This window comes from Zosterops lateralis (assembly GCF_965231275.1).
Source record: "Zosterops lateralis genome assembly, chromosome: 8".
Lineage (NCBI taxonomy): Eukaryota > Metazoa > Chordata > Aves > Passeriformes > Zosteropidae > Zosterops > Zosterops lateralis.
In genome coordinates, this window is record NC_139768.1 from 24,328,436 (window position 1) to 24,346,315 (window position 17,880).

Below are 17,880 nucleotides of genomic sequence, written 5' to 3' on the forward strand. Positions count from 1 at the left end.
TACTCCAGGCTGAACAACCTCAATTCTCTCAGCCTCACTTGACTGCAATTACTGCATTTAAAAAGCATTTAATTTTGAAAGAAAATTATATAAAATTTCATAAACACATTAGGGATCAACTGCATAAAACTTCCTTTCTCTACCTCATTGATTTATCATGAAAACACTCATCCTTTTCTTTACGCCAGTGTAGCAAGTCACCGCAATTTATGCACGACCCCAAAGCTCCCATTTGTATGCTCAAACACTTCTGTGATTTTATGTGGCATTTTTTAGAGCTACACAGCCAGCAGCTCTCCTTCTCAGGGGAGAATGACGCACATCTGATCCTTGCTGTGTCACTCCTGCAGACCAGAAAATGCAATTCCAGGGATCACAAACGGAGCAGCCCGGGTCGTGTTTCATGGGCTGGTCACACCGGGTGTTACCCGAGCTCTGCCGACACGACCACACCTCCTCCAGCTTCCCACAACCAGGAGCAGATCACTGGATACTCATTCACTGGATACTCATTTCCTACCTAGGCACTCACTGAGGTGAGCTAAGTCTGCTGACAAAGAAAATGCCAGGATGAAATAGTCTGCCTAAATAATGCTGCTAAAGAAAGTAGTTCATTGAGCACACCCGGCAGTTTCACACACACAGTCAGAACTAATCCTGCAGTAATTCTAAGAGAATAAAGTATCTATGAGGGCATGTATGCAGTAAGAGAATAGAATTGCTGTGAGCAGAGGTATGCATCCCACCTTCTTCTAAGGAACCCAGGGGAAAAAAGAGGGGTGTTCTCTGTTCCATCTTTTTTGTAGCAAATAAATTAAAGCAGGAAGGATTCCAAACTCCATCCAAGCCCTTTCTGGTCCTCCTGAAGGAGTTTTGACCGTGGGAAGGGGGAGGGAAGCACAGCGCCAGTGGCCGCCCGTGACCTGTCACCAACCCCGAACAATCCCGGCCGACCCCGCGCCTCCTCCTCCACCCACCGCCAGAGTGGGAAGCGACACGGCCACGGGAAACCTCCCAGAAACCTGCGTGTCCCGCTCCGGGCTCCTGGGACAGGAGAGACGGAGCTTCGGGAGAGGATCCAGTGAAGGGCAGCAAAGATGCTGAAGGGACAGGAATATCTCCGTGCCCAGGAAAGGCTGAGGGAGCTGGGGCTGTTCAGCCCGGAGAGGAGCCCCAGGTGAGAGGGGCCCTCAGCCCTGGCTGTCCCTGTGTGCCCCTGGGCTCAGGGAGGGCAGAGCAGGGCCGGGCTCCGCTCCGGGCCCAGCAACGGCACCAAGCAACGGGCAGGGACTGATGCACAGGAAGTTCCACCTGAACATGAAGAACTTTATGGTGAGGGTGACAGCGCTAGAACACACTGCCAGAGAGGGTGTGGAGTCTCCTTGACTGGAGGTATCCCAGAACCTGCCCCAAGTGTTCTGAGACGGCCCTGCCTGAACAGGGAGGTGGGACCGGATTGATTCCTCACAGCCTCACCCACTCCGTGCTTCTGTGATTACAGTGATCCTGCCATTTCAGTAATTCTGTGACTCTGTAATTTCTGTGTTTCCCCTGATTTCTGTGTCCCACGGCTCCAGACGAAAGGAGCAGCCTCGGGGCTGCGCCGCTGACCCGGCCCCGCTGCCGGCGGGGCACCGCGGCCCTCCCCAAGCGCTGCCCCGTCCCCGCCGCCTGGCTCCGTCACGGCACAGGGAGGCCCCAGAAGGAGAAGGAAGGAGGGAAGGGAAGCAGGAAAGAGACGGAAGGGGAGTAAAGAAGAGGGAAGAGGAGGACAAGCAGCACTCACCGCCGCCGCCCCGCGCCGCTCCCGCCTCCCGCCGCCGCCATGTTTGTTGTGCCTCCCCCCGGCCCGGCCCGGCCCGGCCCGGCCCGGCCCCGCCCACCGCAGTCTCGCGAGACCCGCGCGCGCCGCGGGAGCGGCGGAGGGGGGTGTTGGCTCTGACGTCACGGGGGCGGTGGTTCTGACGTCACGCGGGCGGTGGCCGTGATGTCACGGGGCGGGCGCGAAAATGGCGGCGGCGGCCGGAGCTGGGCTGAGGGGCTGCGCGAAGGTGACGCCTCGGGGCGGGACAGGGCCCAGGGGAATGGGGACGAGGGAAAGCGGCGCCGTGTCCTGCGGGGCTGTCGCAGCCCCCGAGCCTGCCGGTGTTGGGGGGGGCTCTGGCTCCGGGGCTCGGCGCTGTCGGGTGCGGGGCCAGCTCGGCCAGCCTCGGGCGGTCAGTTCGTGCTGAGAAAAGTTCTCAGAAGTCTTACGAAATGGTTGTGAGGAGGCAGCGCCGTCCTGGCAGCAGAGGCGCTTTGAGATCTCCTTTAGCTCTGTATCGGCAAAAGGTTCTTCCCTCAGAGGGTGCTGGCACTGCCCGGGCTCCACAGGGAATGGGCACAGCCCCGGGGCTGCCAGAGCTCCAGGAGGTTGGGGATAACACTCCCAGGGATGCCCAGGTGGGATTGTTGGGGTGTCTGTGCAGGGACAGGAGCTGCACTGGATGATCCTGTGGGTCCCTTTCAGTTCGGAATATTCTGTGTTTTTCTAAGCACACTTGTGGCGCTGGAGGTGTGATCAGACATGCAGAGACCCCGTGGTTTTACCACACATTCCCTGGCTGTGCACGGCGAGATGTGCTGGCCTGGCACCTTCTCTTGCAGCTCATGGGTGTGTTGTGGCTCTGGAAATAAATTGAAATTAAGAAAACCAACCCCAGAAATGAAGGCAAGGTTCTCATTGGGAAGCTTCTCTGCTGGGAAATAGGAGCTGTGTGGAGACCAGCTGGGGTGTATACAGGAGTGGAAGTCACCAAGGCAAGCAAAGTGAGCTGAGGAAAACACTGCTTTGGGTTTTTCCTGTTTATATCTTAATGCTGCTGCCAGGTCCAGCGTTAAAATCTTGTTTTAGATTGTAAAACAAACAGAAAGAAACCAGGAGAACTGATCTTTTAAAGAGTTGAGGTGGAGGTAAGAATTGAGATAAACAGAAAAATCAATGTTATCAGCAGCCAATTCTCAAAAGCATTTGTTTAGTAGGGCAAGCAGTCTGAATCCTGTAGCAGCATAAATCACTACCTGCAGAAGAAGAGCAGGGAAAAAAGGCAGGGAAGCAGCACCCAAGGATTTAAGTAATGCACATGCTCTTTAAATAACTGCCTGATATTAGTGATACCACATGGCCTCTAAGGTAAAAAAAAGGTACACAATAATGTAGTGACTTGATTATTTATTAAGTTTTTAAATCTAAATGTTGAACTAAAACATAATTTCCACACTGGGCTATTATTCTTCTGGTACAACTATGAGTAGCTGCTTTTTGTGTGGCTGTTGCCAGCATTAATCCCATCCCTTGGATGCATCCCATTGGTTCTACAGCTTTTCAAGGTGACCTTTTTAGGAATATTCCTTTGCTCCTGCAGCACCATTTCAGTCGTGTCTCAAACAAGTGCTTCCCAAGGCATGGTTGATAAATATCTGAGCCTTTGTTTCCCCTGCTGTGGTGGGACACCTTTCCCTGCCACTCTTGGGGAAAATGATGGGAAGAAGGGGAAGCCTGTGCTGGTTTCAGGAGAGGTAATCCCAAATTGCTGTGAGGGTGCTGGGCCCTGGCACAGGGTGCCCAGAGAATCAATCTCGGGCCACCCCATCCCTGGAAGTGTCCAAAGCCAGTTTGGACAGGGCTTGGAGCAGTCTGGGACAGTGGAAGGTGTCCCTGCCCATGGCAGAAGGTGCAACTGGATGAGCTTCAATGTCCCTTCCAACCCAAACTACTCTATGAATTTATCCTCTGTATTCTCAGTGATTCACTTTATTTGTGCCACCGTGGAGGAAATCACTCTTTTCTTTGTACTTGGGAGTGAAGCAGTGGAAGGAGCAGGAAGGGCCTGTCACTGCTCTGGAAGCAGCAGGTGTTCAGTAGGAATGTGCCTGTGTGTACTCAGGTTTTCCCTTCTCAGACCTTGCCAAGGGCAGACTTGCACAGGTGGCTGTTTGCACACCTGGCTGTCAGGTGACCCCAGCAGAGCTGCATGTTCTGCAAACCATCCACACCTGGCTGCCTGCTCCCAGAACATGGGTGCCTGGGGTTTAATCTCTATTATTATTTATTTTGTGAAGACCCACAGTGACTCCAGTAACTTCATCATCATTTGAAAGTGTTGCAGTTACTGCTGACCATCCAAATGTATTCATAATTACCCCTACTCACCAGTGGCTGTTTTATATCACCAGGGGTGTTGAATGGGAATAAACACTGAATGTTCACAGCAATATTCATTTTCTCTATTACCACTTCTGAGTGTTTGTTGTTGGGTTTTATTTTGTGCACAGCTGTTTGTGCCAAAAATCAGGGTTTCCTTATCACAGCAGACTTTTGCTTCTTGTCTCCAGAAGAGTTCATCAATGTGTTTTACATCAGTTCTTCAGCCAGGGAGATGACAAGTGTTGAAAGCCAACATGAAAGAGGGGGAATTATAAGAAAGATCAAAGGAATTTTTACTTCCTGACCCCAGAGTTTCTGCTGTTTTGTGAGGAATGCTGCTACCACAGTGTGCATTGTGGAATTGCCCTGTGTCCTGTGAGCTAAACAGGCGCCTGCTGAGGGCACAGCCAGTCTGTTCCTCGCTCTGGGGTTAAGAATGAGTGCTGCCAAAAATGTGTGTTTTCATTTACTTCATGGCAGAGCTGTGCCTCTCCTGGGGGTTTCTGTCAGCAGTTGTCGTGGTGAGACATTTGTGTCTCCACACTTGAGACCGACATAGCAGAAGTGACCGAAATCTGGAGCAAAGATCGGATCTGTTGACATCAGCCCCAGAGTTTGGGGAGCTCTGAGAGCGGAGCAGAGCCATCGTTCTGTCCTGCTGGTTTTGAGACACAGTCAAACTGTGCTGCTTTTCAGGAATATGTTTTAGCTGCTGCTGGCCCATTACTTTTTGAGCCAGATCCTTTATGCTAACTTCCTTTAAAATCCTAAGAAATTGTTCTGTGTTTGGAAAGCATATTGGCCTTCACACCAAGCTTACCTTTCTAAAGCCTGCTATGAGGTAATTATGTCTTTGAACACAAAAGTTTTTAGGTCTCTAAGGGACAAAGCTGTCCCATTATCTGTGTCCTCACAGTCATTGTGTGTAGCTTCCTCCCAAAAGCCACTGTTCTGTTCATTTTTGTGAAAAATTTTCTGTTCATTTTGTGCCACATATTCTTAATACTATTACTCATAGTTAAATGCTCAGCCTCTGCCCTTTTGGTTGGGTAACCAATGTTTCTTGAAATCATTGTTGTATTTTGTGGACACATGGGGAGCATAAACATAAATCACTTAGTTTTAGTTCCTTTCCATGTCTTTAAAATAAATCAACCAAACAAGACCCATTAATTATTAGTTACACTATCAACATACTGACTGTTGGATTTAAACTGTATAGAAGTTGACTGTACAGAAGCATTCAGATGCCAGGCCTTTGTCTACAAAATGTGTGCTCATTCTGAAAATCATTAAGTGCTGGGTAAGAATTTAGTTTGAACACAGAAATCCACAATGCAGTTAAAAGTTAGGGCCTTTCACAGCAAAATTCCAATAATCCACATGAGGGGCTGTCAGATTGCTTTAGAAACGAGAGTTGCTGCTCCCTAGAAAAGCAGAGAGAGAGCTAAAGTCAGTCATTAAAGTTGACAGGCCTGTAAAAGTCACTATATTTATTTTATATTTACTCTTACTGTATTTGTTAACGAAAGTATTAATTCCATTGAATTAACTCACCACTCTGACTATTGCAGTAGACTTGCAAAATCATCTCTAAAAATAAATACTACCAGCAGGGTTGATTTGCTGTAAACCGTAAAATTGACTAAAAAAATGTTGGTGCACACTTTGTAGAATAACCTTGTGTTAATAAACTTCCAGAAAGAAAAGTATCTAATGTTAAAAGAAGAGTAATTGAAGGATATTTTCTTTTAGGACACAGGGGAGGGGGAGGTTATATTTTCTCAAAAGCTTCCTAGCTGAACATTAAATGTAAGTTATATTTCCTAATAATTTACTGAATAAAAGCACTGAGTATATATTGCTGTCTGCATACAAATCTAACTGTTTGCGTGTTCTGTATTTGTTGCCCACAGCTGAGAAGACACATGCCAGCACACTTGGCTCCTTGGAGAGTTTCTCCCTGTGTTTTCCGATCCTCCAAATCAGAGCTCAAGCCAAATCTATCCAGTGATGGACTTGTCTGTGCTCCACTTCAGACCTTCACCGAAGAGGAGGCCATGCTGAAAGACATGGGTAGCTATCATCTCTGGAGTTAAAATTCAGAAATGTTTTAAGTAAAAGGGATTTTTTGGGGATATTTACGTAAAATGGATTATTAAAATTTTGTTTTCATTACTTATTTCTACTCAAATGTTCAGATTTTTGGGGGGAGTTGTGCTTTACACCTTGTGTTGCTTGAGCCACTTACTTTCCTGGGAGAGTCAGAACACATGCATGACCTGGTCAGAAGCACCACATTCCTGTTCTATTGATCCCCAAGGAGACTCATGGAATATTTACACGTTTCCTTTCTTCTCTTCATTGCAGTGACCAAATTTGCCCAGGAACGAGTTGCACCTTTCGTGCAAAAAATGGATGAGAAGGCGAAAATGGAAGAATCCATCGTCCAGGGATTGTTTGAACAAGGGGTCTGCACACTTTTACCTAAGCTTTCATTTGGAAAGTAACATCATTTTATCAATCTCTAACTGTGCCTTGTTCAGATTTTTAGTTGAAAAGATTGAGGGATATAATTGAAATGAACTAATCATTAAAACTTTTGGAGTTGTCAGTCTCACTACAACTTTCTTTACAGCATTATCAGTCTCCATCTTTTACTGTAATTTCTTTCCATCTCCCCCATACTACATATTTTACTTTATATTTTAGTTCCTTGTCTTCTCACCCTCACTTTTTTTTTAGTTGAATAAGCATAATTGGATGCTGGAAAGGCCACGACTCTAAGTGTTGATGGAGAAGAGAATCAGGAGTCCTCTGTGCCTTACTGGGCAGCCATGAGGACTTACATTGCCAAAATCCTGGTGTTTATTCCTGGATTCAATTTTAGCCTTTCCAACCAACTATCAGGACCAACAAAATTTATATATTTGCATCTCTACCATTTCAGCTGATGAGTATTGAGCTTGGGGAGGAATATGGAGGAACTGGAGCTTCATTCTTTTCAATCATATTGGCAGTGGAAGAATTGGCCAAAGTTGATCCAGCTGTGGCTCTTGTGTGTGAACTCCAAAACACTCTAACAAATAAGTTGTTTACCACCTATGGAACAGAAGAACAAAAGAAAACTTACCTGCCCAGGGTGTCTAAAGATACAGTGAGTCCAAGTCTGACTTTACTTAACTATTAAAATTATATTACTGTTTAGTAATGTTAGTGGGATTGTTTTTTTCAGTGACTAATGTGTATCTACAGCTCTGGAAAATGTGTGTGAACTTTGAAACACTGGTTAGAGCTGAAATCTGTGGGGATATAGATACATCCTGTCATCAGTAGCTGAGGTAAAAGTGGAAAGGCACTTATTAGTTTCATTAAAATTTAATTTACTGTGGAAAAGAACTGTAAAGCAGTTGACTTTGAGAGATGTGTAATTACACAGTGTTTCTATTCTTAATCTCCATAGCTGAGACTCAGTTCCTTTAATGCAGTAGGTTAAAATGTTTGAATTTAAGAGACTTGTGCTGGCTTATAAGTATTTTCCTTGTGGGATTAATTTATATTTGTGAAAACTAAATTGGCTTTTTCTCTTTACTTGGCAGCTAGGGAGTTTCTGTCTTTCTGAGGCTGGGTCTGGCAGTGATGCTTTTTCCTTGAAGACTCGAGCTGAAAAGAAAGGAGACTACTATATTATCAATGGCTCCAAGATGTGGATTAGCTTAGCAGAAGATGCAGGAGTTTTCTTTGTCATGGCAAATACAGACCCATCCTTAGTAAGTTGCTGCAGAATTCTTGCATGTGAGTGACAGCTGCTGATATATGAAACTGTGGGTTTTATTATTAATAATCTGATGTTAGAGGTTAGTACTCTTGTGCACCTTTTCCTAGCTGACAGCAAACCTTTAAAAATATTTCCCAACAAAACTTGAGAAGCTGGTGAGCAATTTAATGAACTCCTCCAATCAGAGAAAATAAAAATATCAGGATCATGGTGGCTTAGATGAAGAGCACAGCACTTGTGGTGTTCTGAGTAACAGGATTCACAGTCTTACATTTATCCAACTTTTCTGACTTAGCTGACAAGTTCCTGTTGTTAAAAGGCAAAATGGAAAACTAAAAAGAGTTCTATAGTAAAGTATGTCCAGTAAAAAGTTACAGAGCTGAATATGCAAGTATCAGGTTTGTCTCCATTCTGATGTAGGTAGTAGATTTTGAGGGATACTTGTATGAAAAGCAGTTTTTGATTATTTTTAACTCCCCCCAGGGCTACAGAGGAATTACATGCTTCGTGGTGGATCGGAACACAGAGGGGCTGCAGGTGGGGAAAAAGGAGGACAAGCTGGGAATCAGAGCATGTTCCACCTGCCCAGTCACCTTTGACAACGTGAAGGTATTGTAAGTTCAGCTCTCGAAGCGTGATTTGTGTACAACTGGAACCTGACCACACACAGGGAAAGAATATTAACTAAATTCCTATTTTTCCCAACACTGACTGTTGGGCATATTAACATTTTCCTCCCACAGAAGTCTAGAGAGGGGTTGGATTTCTTCAATTTTGATGTAGGTTTTCTCACTCATCAGTTTACAGCCACGTGAATCTGGGAATGATCTATCTGGGTTCCTATCCTAGGAACCAAATTGTGGTTTGTGTTTTATGCTTTCACTTATGAGGAACAATTCATAAAACCCGTGAACCCTTTTAGGAGTTGCAAAGCAGAATAGAACAGGAATAACTGGGTGGTTTTATCTTTTAGGTTCCTGAGAGCAATATCCTGGGACAAGTTGGACAAGGCTATAAGTATGCCATTGGAATGCTCAATACTGGCAGGATAGGGATTGCTGCACAGGTGGGTGATTTACTGAGCTCATTACTGAACTCAGCCAGAATAGAGTTTGAGTTGGGACTGAAATTTGTGAAATATTTAAAACTGTTTAGAAAATACTTTATTAAAAGCTCAAGTACCACTAGATGTCACTGTTCCCGTAGCAAAGTTACAGGGAAGGTGGGAACTGCCAGTGGGAAAATTCTCCTGGGGTGACATAAGCAATAGACTTAAAAAACATTAAATGGCAATTAGCTTGTCTTTGGTCGTTAACTTATTGCTACTGAATTATGTCCATGTTCTTGTCTTCCACTATGAAAATTTATTTTATAAAGAAAACTAAACTTGGGAAAATTGAACACACTGAAATGTATAATATTAATGCTTCCAGCTGGGATTGTATGGGACTGGCAAATGTAACCTAGTGCTAACTGATGTTTTTCCAACAACTTATTTTTAAAAGTCAACTTATTTTTAAAATAAATGTGGTTTTCTGTAGCAGAACTGTTCCAGTTCATTGTTGTGTTTTAAAATTGCACTGCATGGCATCTTAGGGAAAAATATTTACTGACCTTGGTGTTATTTCAAAATGCTGTATTTTGCTGTAAATGCAGTTTGGATTTCAGAATGCTGCTGATCTCAGTGGAAATCGGGTTCAGCCCCAGAATAAAATTACTTGTGATAAGTTTTTATATTTTTAATTTACTTTAGAAAGTAATCTTTTCTTTGTTTATACTTTGTTGTGCAGTATTTCTGTACTACCAATCTCCTTTATCTTTTGCCCTGGTTTGCAGACAGACCAAAAGAAATCATCTTCATGAAATTGAGATTTTCCACATGGCAATACAGTGTGATGATAATTGGGCTGGCTTTTCCATCATTTCTAAAGATTACCTCTGATTAAACTTTGTCTGATATGGCATTTAAAAAGGGCTGTGGGCCCCATTGTTCCCAGAGATATAAATAATATAAAGGCTCTGGCAGTAAAATACATGGTCTGGATTTTACTCTTAATTACTCCAAGTTACACCTTAATTAAAAGTTAAGGTCAGGTAGTTGTTATATCTTAGTTACTGCTTTCTTGGCACCTTCAAATTAAGAGAAACGGACTTGACAAGAACAGCAGCTCTAAAGCCCTGTGGTATTGAGTTTAGTTGTGCAGTAGTAATCGTTTTAGAAGATAATGAAGATCTTATAAAATGTAATTGTGGCTTTGAAAACAGTTTCAGATAGTTTTAGTGCAAGGCAGCTGCAATATTATTACAGGTGCTGGAGTTGATGTACTTGGTTCTTATAATTTGACAAATCTGGGGTTGATTAGCAGCACACTGCAGTATTTTCTTTTATGGTTTCCCTATGTATCTTTTTTTTTTCTGTGTTGTACATCATTAAGGTAGTTTTTCTAAGCTGCCTGATGTAAGACTTTACTGCTTCTGCCTTTGTGGCAGGACAGAATTGATGTAAATTCTTCTACAATTGTTCTGCAGAGCTGGAAGATCATGCAAGTAGTGTTATCTCTCCTTCCACTTCACTGAGTTGCTAACTTCTGGAATAAATTACTATTTCTGGCAGTCTGGTGTCCTCTAGAAAATGAGAAATTATTTTGATTATGAAAATAGTTTTGATTAATTATTCAGATTATTTTTCCTTTAAGAGGGTAATGTAGTTCTATAGAGCTTCAGTTTACAGTAATTTTCTTAAGCAATTACAGATTTTCAAAAAAAACACAATATTTTTGCTATTACAGTTGACCAATAAGTTTTGTTCAAAAAATGAGTGGCAGTGTTTTCACAAATACTTGCCTATGGTAAGAAATGGGAATATAATAAGTTTGTTCCTCAAACTTTTATTTATTATGACTCAGTCAGTCTGATAACTGTAAAATTCTGACTCCTAGGATACTCCTAGGATATTTTAGCAATATCTAGGTAGGAAGAAAACAAATTTTCTCCTGGATATCAACCTGCCTGACCAGAAGATGACCACTTATTATAATCTCTATTAGGTGCATTGAATGAATCATTTTTTTTCCGTCCATATCCTTTTTTTTTCTTACAGATGTTGGGACTGGCCCAGGGGTGCTTTGACCGTACAGTTCCCTACACAAAGGAGAGAGTCCAGTTTGGGAAAAGCGTCTTTGATTTCCAGGTACTTGTTCATGGGATGTTTCCTCCAAGAAAGAAGAGTGACCACAATAAACAGTAAAATTAGTGTTATGATTTGCATAATTCATGTTCCACTTCATTTCTTGTCTCTCCTCAATATTTGAGAAGAATTTTTTTAAAAAAATCCTGGATGAATGTTCATCTGCCACGTAAAATTCATCAGTTGAGTGCTGTGTGCCTTTGGCAAGTGCCACACAAATAATTTAAAACTTAAAAATATTATTGACATATTCCTTTTGCTTGATAACTTATTGACATTCTATGAAAATAATATACATGGAACTCCCTTCTGATTTTCATAGCACACTGTACTGAATGTGCTCCAGTTTTTATACCCTTTCATGAGGTGTAGGGGAAGGGCTTTTTTTGGAGACACTAGAAATGATAAAAAGATGAGGAAAACTGATTGACTTATTAGATTTCCTGTGATGTACAAAGACATTTAGTTTTCATTATAATATCTGTTTCTTACAGCGAAAAAGACTCTTTGTTGCGAAAATGATGTATAGTTTAATAAGGAAGATACATAATTGTAATTACTATAGTAATTTTCTTATTAAAAGAAACCTACATCTCAGCTGAAGAGAAGGAACATTAGCACTACTCATAATTTATGCAAATTTTAGGAAGCACTCATAGATGCCTAGGAAATGATTGGAACTACGTCTTTTGAATGGGAAATGGAATTTCTAATTGCCAAATCATTTCGGTATTTTGACCTGCCTATATATTTCTGCAAATCTGAGGGAACGGTGTTAATGTTCTAATAAGATGAAAGATTTCATTGTGTTTTAGACTACTAAATGTTCATTTTCCATGATCATAATATTTGGGTGTTCTTAAATAAACCCATTCTTCTGTAATACCATTCAGATGTGAGCTCCATCACCTCTTTCCTTCCCCTTGAATCCATTCCTCACTCGTGTCCTCTGTACCTTTAAGCAGCTTCTAGATCTTGTCTTGTGCCTCTGGGACAAGGAAAAGAGTTGTCACCTTGCTAGTTCTCCACTCTATTCAAGAAATGCTTGTTTACAAGCCTTCCTTGGTGAAGCTCATTAGGGAACCAGACCTGTTTGTGTCTCAATGAGCAGCTGCAGAATGAAAACGCAGCTCTGACTTCCTCATGCCTCTGTAGTCCCGAGGAGGATGTTAAGATTGGGATCAAATTTTCCTTTATATTCCTGGGTTTAAATAGCTAACCCTCTGTCCAATCAGTCAGGCAAAAAGAACCCCAGTGCTCCTGAATCCAAGAACAGAAAAGGGGGAAATAGGACTGCAGTTCCTGAAGGCACTTCAATGGCCCAGGAGTTTTCCTAACCTCTGTCGATAAACACAGAAGGAACACAGAATAACTTCCCACCTGGATTTCATATTTTTATTTTAGAGTGCAGGTGCATTTTGTGGTGAACAGAATGGTTGTTGCTGGGAGCTCCAGCAGGGCTGTGTCTGTGTCTGATGCTGTGGTGCTGTTGCAGGGGATGCAGCACCAGATTGCCCAGGTGGCCACGCAGCTGGAGGCGGCCAGGCTGCTGACCTACAACGCGGCACGGCTGGCCGAGGCGGGCAGGCCGGCCATCAAGGAGGCCAGCATGGCCAAGTACTTCACTGCTGAGGTACCTGCAGCTCCCTCTCTCCTCTCTCCTGCTGCTAAAGCTCCTCCTGTTACCCAGTGTGTGACTCGTAATTCATCTTTGCTGTGAAATCTCTGGATGTACTTTTATTTCGGATGCCACGTCCCTGGAAGTGTCCAAGGCAAAGTCAGATGAGGCTTGGAGCAACCTGGGCTGGTGAAAGGTGTCCCTGCCCATGGCATGGGGGCTGGAATGAAATGAGTTTTAAGATCCCCTCCAACCCAAACCATTCTGTGTTTCTCAGTCTATGCACAGAACCTAAAGTAAGTCACCAAAGAATAAGCTGCTCATGCCCCTAAATAAAATTTTTAAAGCCAACCAAAGACACTAAAAGAGGAAAGTGAATTAATACTTTCACTTATCTGGAAAGATTTAATTTTCTCAGAAATCTTATTGTGGTATGAGAAATGACACTGTGAAGAGTTCATTTGTGACCATTTCAGCTCTGCTGGTCACATCTTTGAGTCTTAAAATGACTCAAAACTGGATGAGTTCTCCCTCTTGGCAATTGCTGTCTTGCTGGTCTTTTGCACAGAGCGGCATAGAAACTATTGCTGTAACAATTAGTGAACTCTTGATGCCCTCTGATTTATGTCATTTTTATTCTAAAATGGCTTGCTGAAGATGAATACAAAAATACCCATCCTTCTTCCCTCCTGTTCTAGTAGCTGCTTTATTCCCTGCTTTGTTATTAATTAGGTACAAAATATAAATTTTACCACCACTTCATGCAGTTGAATCCTGTAACTTTGAAATTCTCCTCATAGGTTGCAACACTGACAACTAGTAAATGTATTGAATGGATGGGAGGTGTTGGATTCACCAAAAATTACCCAATAGAGAAGTACTACCGTGACTGCAAGATAGGTGAGTGACACTTTATTACCAAGTGCTATTAAAGGTTGAGGAAGAAAGGCTGGCTTTTTTCCTCGGGATATTTTTCCTGTATCAACACTAATTCAAAGGCTCAGATATGAAACTTTAGGTATAAATGTATATACATGTAAAGCTAGTTAAAATATTTCATTAGATACCCTCAAAATACAGACACAAACACTGTGTCCATTCTATAAGGAAAATTTCTGTAAAAAGAAAAGAATTGAAAATACCTTAATTAGCTTTAAGATCTGAATCTATGTGCAGTTTTCTTTTCAAGGCTTTCTTGTTTATCAGGATAGTCGTTGGACACAAGAGTTTGATATTGTTAAAGATATTAGCATTTGGCTTTTATTATAATAGCATTTGCAACTTCTTCATTTTGTTAGCTGTTTTAGAATTGCTTTTCAGGAAAACATTTGCATTATGTGGTGACAGCCAGAAAAGTGCTTTAATTGTTACAGATAATAAAATATGAACATTTATAATATTATATAAATAATTATAATTCTGTGCTAGTACTTGCACAGTAAAGCTTCATTTCATAATTGTAAAGGTTCTAACTGGACTTTAGGATGATATTTGGTCTCTCTTCATAAATTCACTGTGGGTTTAGAGTCCACTAATTTATTTCCTTCTGATTTCAGGTACAATATACGAAGGAACTTCAAATATCCAGTTGAGCACAATTGCAAAATTCTTAGCACAGGAGTACTGAAACCATAAGGACTTTCTTGATGCTATATGAAAATTATTTCCCTGAACACTGATTGTGAATTACACATTTATTTGTCATTACAGAAGGCATTGTGACATCATAGATAAGAATACATCATCACAGTGAAATCATAGGGAAAAGCATGAATTCCACATGGCAGGAGAGTGAGTAATTCATGTGAAATCATGAATTCCACATTCAATTCCGAGCTTCTTTCAGCCTGAGAGACTTCCAAGGCCTGGATTTAGCTCCCCTAGGTCATGCCAGCAGTTCATCTCCACTTGGAGATTTCCAAGTGCAAACAAAGGATCCAAATCCCTGGCATTTCTGTTCATCCACCTGGGAGAAGGGACTCTCCACGTGCAGCAGAGCTGGTGTGTGGAGTGAAGCTCCACTTGGGATGTGCTGCCTGCATTAGCATGGGGTGCAAAGAGAGGGAAGTGGTGGTTTCCTCTCTCCCAGGTGGAGCTGCTGTAATTGGAGTCATTTTTCTAGCAGCCCTCAGTGTGTTCTTAAGGATATCTTTGTAATTAAGCCCTTGCAGCCCCAATTTGTACTCCTGAAAGTACAAAGTGGATAATATCCACCTCCCTTTCCAGCCTTCTCAGCTGTTAAGGGTTTTAATCTAAGAGCCTATTTATAGTTCTCCTTTCATAAAAGGTTGAGTTGAAATCTTTCTGAAATGGGGTTAAAAAAGCTCTGGTAGTTCTGCAAAAGGACAGATACAAGCTGGGTAATGGGAGTGCTGTGATGCTCCCTCACAGTGGCCTTTCCACATTCAATGCATTTTACAAACTTTAAAGGGAGGCACTGTTAATTTGCAGCCTAGAATTCCTTGCCTCCTGGAAGTTAGTGGTTCTCTAGCACAGTTTTTCCCTTTTTGAAGAGAGAAGAAAGGGCAGGGGGTTGGGAAGTATTTGATTTTTTTATTTGTCTCTGTTTACTCTAAAATTAGACATTTTATTTACAGCAGAAACCTCTTCAGTGCTGGAGAGCTAATTAACTAATAATCAAGAGACAGGAAGCTTAATATATGAAAAATCATCCTAATTGCTGTAATTGGCAATCTGTTTCAAGTGTTTTGGGGAGGGAAGGATTGGTTTTCTGGTTTGGGCTGACTTAGAAGAATCTCATTTTTAAAGCTTGCCTTTCACTGATGATTCACTCTGAGTGGAGCTTAGAACATTATAGGCTGAGACTCCCAGAGGATTTCCTAGCAAAACCAGGGCAAGTGACACTTAACAAGTGGGATTTGTAAAACAAGCAGTGCCTTAGACAAAGAAACAAGCAAGGATGAAAAGCACTATGAAAAAGTTCTCTGACTTCAAAGGGAAGTAACTGCTTTAGTGAATTAATCCCTCTATGTACACGCTTTGCCTGTTAATGGGCAAAGAATTACTGTGGTGATTATCCTTATGCCAATAAAAAAGCCCCTCCCACATCAGTTTGATCAAGAGCTTTGAGATTTTTCAAAAATACTAGAGTAGGAAGGTAGACTAGATGGTTTCTGAAGTTTTCTTCTAGCAATATTGTTATTAATATTATCATTATTAATACATTTCAGATTTGCTTGCAGGCTTTCTTTCAGGTGAATTGAAACAGCTGGGGAAATTTAGATTAGAATTAAAACTACAGACACCACAACATTTAACTACAATTATTCTACTCAACACAGCCTATCTGTGAATCCAAAATACTAATAACCACACTGCAAAATGCTTGAGTTAATGTTGATTACTGTGCTGAGTTGTGCCAAGGTGAGGCAGACCTTGGCTGCTGAGGTTTAATCTGCTTTGCTCATGTGAGTGTCCACAGAAAACAGGGTTTGGTTTTTGCTCTGATCTCCTGGTTTGAGACACTCAGCCTGGCATCTGCAGTTTTGTGTGAGACTGAGGACTGGCAATACTTAACTGATTCAATGCAGTGCCAGAAGCAAACCCTTTGTGGAGGAAAGTGCAGAGCTCTTTGAAGGACTGTTAAGAGCTGGATAGCCAGGATTATGTAAAAAGACTCTCTCTTTGTGTAGAGCTGTGTCAGGTATCCATTTGAAAAAATAACCAGGGAAAAAATGAGATTAATGTGATTCCTCACAGTCTGATATGGCATGTCTGAGTCCAGGAAACAACCTGAACATCCTCATCAGCTATTCAACAGCAGGTGATGAGCTTCTTTTCTCAATAAAGCAAGGTCAAGCCTTTAATGTTACAGCTGTAAATATATCATGTCTTTGTTATGTATGTTGTATTTTGTACACAGTTTTGAAATAAATAAATAATATATTGTATTTGTATATGAAATTCTGTGGAGGAATATGTGCACAAATCAATTACAACCCCTGAGTAAATTTCCTTGTTGTTTCAGGAGTTCAGGTACCTGTGCGGAGAGCATTGGCTGCTCTGGTCACTGATTCTGGGGAGAGTTAACTTGGAGGGTCACAGAATTTGGGTTGAAGAGACCTTAAATCCCACCCCTGTCATGGGCAGGGACACTTTCCACTATCCCAGGGTGCTGCAAACCCTGTCCAACCAGGCATTATTCCCTCCCCTGAAGCCTGATCCCATTGCTGTGCGGAACTCAGATGTTTGGTTAGGAAGGAGAAATGCTGTGCTGTTGTCCACGAGCTGTTTAGAGCTGCCTGTGCTCACCAGCCCTTGTTCTGGTGTGGGACAGGCATTTTTGGGTGCTCATAGATGGCAATTCTACATTTAGCACTGTGGGCACAGGCTGCGGAGCTGGTGTGGGCAATGCTGGGAGCCTCTCTGAGCTTTTAAGCTGCTTTATGTATTCAATATGTATTTTTTTAGTGACTTTTCCCTTTTTTTGCCCTTAGTCCATCCAGTCTGTTGTCCTGGAGCAGCAACTTCAGTATGAAATGTTGCATGTGAGCTTCCCTGGTTAGAAGAAAAGACCTGTATTGAGAATGTTTTAAAAAGTGTCTAAATTTTGGTTTTGACTTGATAGAATGCTGATCTTGTATATCAGTTCATGATTCTCTAATCATCTGTCATTTAAAATTGTTACCAGATCTTGCAGGTTTTGTACCAGGAGAGAATGACTGAGTCATGTCAGGTTTCTCTAGTTCTGTTCTGGTTAGTGATCAAGGCAGATTTGCACAGAAGGGTTTAATCACTACGTGGGAAATACTCAAATACAACATTTTATATCATCTTTTCTATGCTGTTGTTCTTTCTTTCATATTTTCTTTTCCCCATGTAAAGATTGTGCTAGAAAAGGCTTACATGAACTACAGAGTTGTTGTTCTTTGGGAGCCTTTTGCTATGTAAAGGCTTTCCTAATTAACATGTTATTGCATTTCCTCTTGAAAATCTTTTAGTGAGAGACACATTTCAAGTTCTTCTACCAAGCTAAGCTCGACTGGAAGCCCAATCTGCTTTGAAAGCAGCTGTCTGACTTCCCTGAGCTGGTGCTGGATACACAAAAGCTGAAGAAATGCTTTTCCTCAGCCCCAGAATATATTCAGGAT

General features: G+C 42.1%; 1 protein-coding gene across 1 annotated transcript; it reads left to right on the plus strand.

The window, feature by feature from the left end:
- Positions 1-1,970: 1,970 nt before the first annotated feature.
- Positions 1,971-15,840, plus strand: ACADSB (acyl-CoA dehydrogenase short/branched chain). The gene is made up of 11 exons (XM_083866040.1): positions 1,971-2,051; positions 6,103-6,262; positions 6,557-6,657; positions 7,137-7,343; positions 7,786-7,956; positions 8,448-8,573; positions 8,938-9,030; positions 11,065-11,154; positions 12,647-12,784; positions 13,570-13,669; positions 14,326-15,840. Exons 1-11 carry the CDS (start codon positions 2,010-2,012, stop codon positions 14,394-14,396), a joined length of 1,299 nt encoding a protein of 432 aa, XP_083722166.1. The 5' UTR covers positions 1,971-2,009; the 3' UTR covers positions 14,397-15,840.
- The last annotated feature ends 2,040 nt before the right edge of the window (positions 15,841-17,880 follow it).

Bases quoted from the DNA above. Each gene is read 5' to 3' on its own strand.
- ACADSB (XM_083866040.1), top strand. From the start codon at position 2,010: ATGGCGGCGGCGGCCGGAGCTGGGCTGAGGGGCTGCGCGAAG. The intron at 9,031-11,064 runs GTGGGTGATTTA...TTTTTCTTACAG, and splicing joins GGATAGGGATTGCTGCACAG to ATGTTGGGACTGGCCCAGGG. The intron at 13,670-14,325 runs GTGAGTGACACT...TTCTGATTTCAG, and splicing joins CTACCGTGACTGCAAGATAG to GTACAATATACGAAGGAACT.